At 41.9% G+C, this 7,449-nt stretch overlaps 1 protein-coding gene across 1 annotated transcript in view; it reads right to left on the bottom strand.

Moving 5' to 3' along the window:
* Positions 1 to 90: 90 nt before the first annotated feature.
* LOC118323244 (pyruvate dehydrogenase (acetyl-transferring) kinase isozyme 2, mitochondrial-like) overlaps positions 91 to 7,449 on the bottom strand; it is a 9,559-nt gene continuing 2,200 nt past the window's right edge. The window contains exons 3-11 of the mRNA XM_035655187.1: positions 5,668 to 5,739; positions 5,364 to 5,551; positions 5,162 to 5,251; positions 4,398 to 4,475; positions 4,232 to 4,308; positions 3,652 to 3,750; positions 2,613 to 2,723; positions 2,406 to 2,519; positions 91 to 2,289 (exon numbers count right to left, since the gene is read on the bottom strand). Of these exons, the coding sequence (XP_035511080.1) occupies positions 2,146 to 2,289; positions 2,406 to 2,519; positions 2,613 to 2,723; positions 3,652 to 3,750; positions 4,232 to 4,308; positions 4,398 to 4,475; positions 5,162 to 5,251; positions 5,364 to 5,551; positions 5,668 to 5,739 (973 nt within the window). The 3' untranslated portion in view covers positions 91 to 2,145. The remainder of the gene's footprint in view (positions 2,290 to 2,405; positions 2,520 to 2,612; positions 2,724 to 3,651; positions 3,751 to 4,231; positions 4,309 to 4,397; positions 4,476 to 5,161; positions 5,252 to 5,363; positions 5,552 to 5,667; positions 5,740 to 7,449) is intronic.

Genomic DNA, 7,449 nt, shown 5'->3' with positions numbered 1-7,449 from the left:
GTTACATGAAATTTTAATATATATAATAATGATATAATAATAATAATGATAATAATAATCATAATTATTATAATAAGGACATAAGTTAAATTCATTTCAAGTTTGTTTTTATTTAATTTCAAAACTTTTCTTTATAAAAAATAGATGTCCTTCAATATGAACAGTTCACTTCAAATATACAATAGAATACGGGCACTTCAAATGACACAGTAACACAGTGTCTGGGTCACACATACACACAGTGAATCACAATATGCAGAATAACAGGCAGTTATCGCAGTTTGGACCCATTGCAGGTCTTCCACAAGCTTCCACACTCAATCTTCCACAGCAAATTAATGGATAACTAGAACTGTCAATAGACGACAAGTTTACATGACTCTTTGACAGTGTTACAGTACCTGCTAAACTCTAACCAAATAATCCTTAATCCTTGTTCATTGTCAGTAACCGAGCAGCTGAACATGTTTGTTCTGCATCTTAAATTAGGCCACAACGCAGGAATTTAAGAGAATATTCACTTACAGTTTGTTCAAGACAAAAAGTAAAACAACAAACACATTTGCATAGAAAGGAAATGTTCTGATTCTTGCAGCAAAAGAAAAAACACACTTCTCAGTCAACGTCATGCACTTATTGAGGAAAACCTTCCGCTGGCATTTCGAAACCTTAAAGACCTGATAAACACTAAAAAATACAAATAGCAAAAATGGTTGCTAGCATTTGTGTGAAATGTGTTTCCATGTGAGGTTAGCGTTGGAATAATATCAAGCTGGAAGACATTTTGTTCTAGACTTAGCTAAATACTCTCAAAACATTCTACGATCCTCTTCCCTTCTTCTCAACGTCGTACTGCTGCTTGGATCAGTCAGCTGTTATTACTACTAGCAATGATGTAGGCTCAAAGGAAACGGACGCCGTAAAAAGACAAAAGTACCTCAACATCTTTGTACATTAGCCAATTAGCTAGAACTTGTGTTTCTTTGATAGTTTTGTTCCAAATCAGCGGCTTCGAACCAAATGTTGACATGGGTTGAAACGGTCACACGTTAACTGTTTATAAAATGAAACAGTCTCTTCACAGCCTTCAGGGCTGAAGTCGAATTCACAATTTTCTTAGCGTGACAGCCACAATTTTAACACAGCTTACTTTAGCATTGTCTTAAGAAACAGACAATTAGCTGCTAACTATAGGCTAGCTCATGTTGATTGTAAATGACAGAGAGCTGGCAGCTGTTGGAATCTCCTGGTTGAACTATTAAAAGTTCTGAATCTAGATGTCCAGCATTCGGGGTTATGAAGCAGCTAGTCTGCGAAGCTAACATTAGCTCAAACCCATTGTCATTATTGTTGAGCAAGTGCTTAGTTGAAATGAGTATCTGGTACAGATAAAGTACTTTTTACCAGTACCACGAGAAAAAAGGGTCAACATCTGGACTTGTAACTATAGCAACTTTTTTTTTTTAAATCAATTGATTAAAAACATTGCTGTGAAGCTTAACTCTGAGGCAGTTCTGTAAATAATCTTCTAATAAATATAGCAACTTCTGATGATCCCATATCATTTTCAGCCATTTTCAACAACTTCCAGTTAGTCCCGCCCACTTCTGCCTGTCTGGTTTAAGCCCCGCCCATTCTGAGTACAGATAGTATCCTGATACATTTGTTCGTTGAACAGGTACAGATAATAGTGAACTCATCAGATGTGACTTACCAGCAATTCATCAATAAATGTAAGCCCAATATTGATTATCCATATTTGTCCTTTTTTTTTTTTAGGGCTACCATCCGTTCAATTTACTTCTCCATCTCGCTCTCTTTCTCTCTTTCTGAATTTCTACCGCTGCATCTTTGACTGTCCGCCATCTTGACTCACAATGTCAACCTTGTTCTTCTCTCCGTTGATCTATAGCACACATGTAAAGAAAGCAGGAGGAGATACAGGAAGAAGGCGCTCGCTCCAATCAAGGAAGTTCCCAGCCAACTGGGACGCCGATGCTCGGCCTTCTCTTTGATCTCTTTGGCCACAATTGGTCACTTTCATCGCCGTAATAGTTCTGGTCCCACAATGCCCTGCTTTTAAAGGACATTTTATGGTCAGCTTGTAGGAGTTTGTGTCAAAAGTCATGTCAGGTCATGACTCAATCACTTGGCGGCGCGGTAGATGGCCAGGTCCAGCGGCTCCCTGGACGGAACGCACCAATCATCTGCCTCCAAACTCAGCTTGTAGTGACGCAAAGCGGTCTTGTTAAAAACCGGCAGCCTCTCCACTGAGTCTGTGGACAATGCCTAGGTACAGACGGAGAATTTTAATGCAGGGATGACTTACTCCAAGAATAAATAGGGATACTTTTATTTGGCTAACATCATGTTTTGGTTCTCATGTATGTATGTGTATATATTACCTTCAGTTGTATGACAGCGTCAGTGCCGTAACCCTCCATAGAGTAGAGCTGTAAGTCTCCCTGGAAGTAGCGTGCGTAGAGACGAGAAATGGGCAGACCATAGCCAAACCCTGCCTGCACACACACATACACACGTAGACATGTTAGCTCTTCTCATGTATTAGCATTGTGTTGGAATGTACACACGTTTGGGTGTGAATTGCTCACCAGTGGGGCTCTGTGTCTGTCTCCTATGGAGGGTCTGGGGGCTGTGGAGTACATGTAGCTGAACAGACGCTCTGTCTTCCTGAAGGGAACGCCGCCTCCTCTGTCGCTCATCTGGAGAGAGATGGAGATTGTGGAGAGGTTAACTAAGCAGCGAGGGCTCAGCAGCCAAGATGGACGCAACACATACAGTCTGAAAGAGTTAGATGTCAGTTTGGAGAGAATACCTTCAATTTTGTTACCATGCCGCATAAACCATAGACAGGAAGACCTGTAAGTGTGTTTGTGTGTATGCAACTCCACCCTTAATAAAGTTTTTCTATGGCAGGCCATTAGGGCAAAGTTTAAAGGTGTGAAACAATGGTTAGCAAGAGTTAATCCTCTCTAAATGTGGAGGCAGGGTGTGCCAGGAGCTAGTGATGTCAATGAATGGGCTCTAAATCTGGGTGGATGATGATTCTTTGATGATAATGAGGGTTTATGGGGTTTATGTAACCTAATTAAGCCGCTGAACAGAGGTGAGTCAGGGTAACAAGAACAACGGGGCAATGGGTGAAAACACGTCACTTCAGAATGTGGATGAAAAGAAAGCATTCATTCCTCTCTTTCTTTTAATAGCTTCCATCATAATCACCTTAGTGTATACATAACGTATGTGTTACCTCAGTAGAGCTTTAGTGCTGGGAGCATTACTGTGGTTTTTTGGAGTAAAAAAGTTTATAGTTGAGCCAACTCTGTTTCTATTCTTGGTTTGAGAATTGAGGGCATTCAGATAACACCTTTCTTGTTCTTTCAACTTGTGACGAGCTAGAAAGCCTAGTTAATGTCGTGTGGATGTTTGCCAATGCATTCTGGGGCAGAAGAATCAGAATCTCTTTGACTTTTCTTCTGGTTTGGTTTCCACTCTAGTACTAACCATGTGTCTAGGACGTGGCCTATCACAGAACTCTCCAATGTCAGAAACAGTTTCAGTTCATGCGGAAGCTGCAAGTGAACTTAAAACAAAGACGTATGACGATTTAAGAGCGGAGCTGTCACTCACCTTGATTGACAGGTCCTCTCCACCAAGGGCAACCATGACTTTGATGGGTGGGAGGGTCCTGCTGGCCTCATGGGTCTCAATAGTTGCTCTCATGGCGTTCTACAGAGAGGAAACATGAGGGTTTATGAGCTGTTGGGCAGCCATTATGGTCCATTCATTTTTTACATTTTATTAAAAGGCCAATATCAGATGACGGAAATTCAACATGTTCTAAAAAGCCACACTGAGCTAATTGCTAATGTCAGTAAATTCACTTCTGGAATATGAATTAATTTAGGATCATTTTAGCAAACATGGTGCAATATTTGGATCCTAAATGCAAATATGAAGTCTTTTGAATATGATTTAACACTGAAATTGGGACACTGGTTGGTTGTTCCTCTATACCAACAGGCTAATGGGTACTGTAGTATTTAGGTGGGGGGTACTGAAGTATTATTAGGAGGGGTATTTTTACACATAGAAATGACCAAGTCACTGTTTTGCAAGTCACAAGAAAGTGTCTTTGCACCCATGTCCTAAACTTTGAGTCCTAAATAAGTCAGCATTTAATGTTTTTTTGTGCAGTGTTATTTATTACCTTGAAGAGTTCAAACAGCATGTGATACAGGTGAGATGGGATGTATGAGATATGGATGGACTCTCTGATGTTGTTGGCTAGGGGAGGGGGAAAAAAACGTCAATGCACACACACTTTAACAAACTGCAAGTGTGTGTTTCGTCGCAGCGCTTTGTGTGCGTCTCACCATTCATCTGCCTGAGCTCCAGCTCTGGTGCTCCGAGGTAATACTGCTCACACAGCAACTTAGCACTCTCGTAGGCATCTAGAGATAGAAAGCAAAAACAACTGTATTCTTTGCCCTGTGTGGATATTATAAAACAGACATAACGATAGATAAAGACACAGAACAGATGTGATAAATACAAGCTTATCATCAGTATAAACATTATAGCTGATAAGTGTGTTGAACCACAAACAGCTGCTCTGACTCTCTGTTTAAACACTGAAACTGGCCCAAACTGGATGAGCAGCCTGCCAAGCTCTGTCCCAGTAACCTGCTTGATTTGATGATGTGAGGGCTTTTGCTCCTCCGACAGTACACACACTAATGCAAAGGTGACGGTGGGTGGGAGGTCTACAAGGACCCAACAGCTAAATGTTTCCCTTGGGGGGGCCAAGACAATAAGCTGACAAGTGGCTCTTTAAATCTGATTCAGGGAGTGCAGTGTTTTCCAGATTAGGAAAGTAGATTTGCAAAGAATTGAATTACAAACCAACTAACATGCGTTGAATCTGGAGCTTCCACTGTGAATCTGGGGGCTCTAGAGCATTTGTGCATTTTGCAAATTTGATTGCTCTCCAGTTTTACATACTGCATACTATACTGGATCATCATCATGGATGGACGGTCAGTGTGATTGTAATGGGAGTATAATGGGATTAAGAGCAAACTTGTGTCAGCTGATATAAACCTAACTACCACTGCCTCTCTCTCCCCGTTATTCTTACCTCGTGCCACCTCTGTCACGTCACATTTGGAGTCAATGCAGCCAATGGTGTTGGGATGGGCGGGGTTTATGTTGCCGTTGAACACGAGAGCTGCAAGAGAAGAAGAGTAAATTACTCCTCCTACAGCTGCTAGTAGCAGTAGTTTATGAGCTATATATTGACACAATCTGACAGTGTCATATGGGGGGTGGGGGGTGCTCACTGTGCTGGTTGATGAGCATACGGATGGAGATGCGGCTGGTGTAGAAACGGTCCAGGAAGTACTGGATGTTGTGGTCAGTAACGGTATCCTGCTGGCCGAAGGCATCTTTGTACTCAATTATTCCCTGAGCCATGGTGGGGACCACCTCGTTGTGCCGGTTCCTGATGTCCTCCAAGACCTCCACAAACCTGGACATTGGCGGACGCAGGAGGGAAAGGTGCAGAAGGTTAGGTTAGAGGGAAAAGAAGTGAAAGTTATCCTATCCAGCTCTGCTTGTTTTTTTTGTGTGTGTGTTTACACTCACGTCTCTAGGACACTCTGGTCATCGGGGTTCTTGTCCAGGAACTCCAAGATCTCCATCAGGCTCTGGATGTACCTGAGGGAACACACACACAAACACGAGAGAGTCACTTGAGTGTGGCAGACACTCACATACAGACATCAAACCCGCTACAGCCTGGTAGTTATACGGGTACATTCCACAGGGCGAGCAAGACAGAAACATAGAGAGAGACAGAGAGAGAGAGAGGGAGACAGAGAGAGAGAGAGGAACGTAAACACAGCCATCCATCACCAGACCTGACATGTTGAATGTGTGTTGACGCAATTCAACTTGACTCTGGTTCCCTGAGGTGACCCACCTCCCAGCAGATCACGAGCAGCCTGTTAATCAGTTAGTGCAGTTTGCTGCTTCTTATTAGTGACTAATGCTCCATCAGTTCCCATGTCTTTATTTGCAACAGCATACAGATCTGCTCTGTAAATCACATGTCTGGATCCAAACCCAGAAGGGAGATTTTTGTATTGATTCCTGCTGAATTTCTAAATAGACAGAACTTTACAGCCTGCAACAGAAACTAAAAGAGCCACAGATTTTGAACCGTCAGATGTGTTGGCTTTCTAGCTAATGCCTTCTTATCTACAAGCATGACAACGTGTTTTGTATTGCACTTCAACAACCACTGAGGAAAAGGGCACTGCTAACGTACGAGCCACATTTAGACTATTAGATGGATAGCTAGGCAGCCACGGCTCATTACAGATTGAGATTTGAATGTCAATCAGTTTGGCATGGAGCTCATTACTCAGTACCACTATAAACAAAATACTGTGTGTATAGTCCTAGTTAGTGCCTCTCATGTATTACCGATACATTCCAGTCAGAGTAAAATATCTAATTTCTGTATAAATACCTCGAAAAAGCCAGAAGGTGATATATGAAACACTGGAGAAGATATTTCTAGCATCTAGATACACAATCTTTAATTTGCTTCCCCAAGTAACACCTCTTTTTCCTGCTCCAAACAAGGAATGGTAGCTGTGACATAAGTCCTTGCTCAGTTACAGTATAGAGTATATCACATTTCCACCAGAAGACCTTTCAGCTGCTATTTCAGAAAGGCAAACCTCTGCATCTCATAAATTCTCGACATTAAGAGTCATGTCTCCACTGCAATTTGTCTCTTATTTTATTCACCCAGTCCAGTTATGTTTTACCCCCAAAAGAAGAGAAGAAAATCAAGTGAGTGTGGTGAGAGACCATTTCCAGTGAGCAATTCCTAGAAAGAGTCTGCAGCATGCTGTCAGGATTTGGGGAAAAAACAGTGCAAGCTGATGCAGTACATGTTTTACTTGTTTTCAACAACATCAACTTCTGTCACTGAATGTTGGAAGATCCTGTCCTAAACCAACCGTTCTCTGCATTATTGTGGGACGTCTCAAACTATCCAAGATCAGCAACATTACAAACCACCAACAATGAGGTCAAAGGTCATCTGTCCATGACAAAAGATGGAACAAACTAATTAGCCTCGAACCAGAACGTTTTCTTTTTTTTGAAAAATAAAAGACAGAAATGTCGGCCACTGTTTAAGAGTGTCTTGTTTCATTAACTGAGAACGATCTTTAAATATCTTCCACAGTTTATTCTTGTGAATGACGTTGTATATCACTCAGCAGTGAGGCTGCAGTCCTGAACATGCTGTCCCCTTCAGCTGCAACAACAAGCAGGCAGAGGAAAAAGAAGAAGGAAGGCAGAAAGTTAGAGGAGGAACTGGGACAAAGTTCAGCCACCCTCCCTCCCCCC

Source organism: Morone saxatilis, unplaced genomic scaffold (genome assembly GCF_004916995.1).
Source record: "Morone saxatilis isolate NCDOM2014 unplaced genomic scaffold, NCSU_SB_2.0 Contig14, whole genome shotgun sequence".
Taxonomy (NCBI): domain Eukaryota; kingdom Metazoa; phylum Chordata; class Actinopteri; family Moronidae; genus Morone; species Morone saxatilis.
The sequence above is the reverse complement of the archived record's forward strand: the minus strand, read 5'-3'. Positions and strand labels throughout refer to the sequence as shown.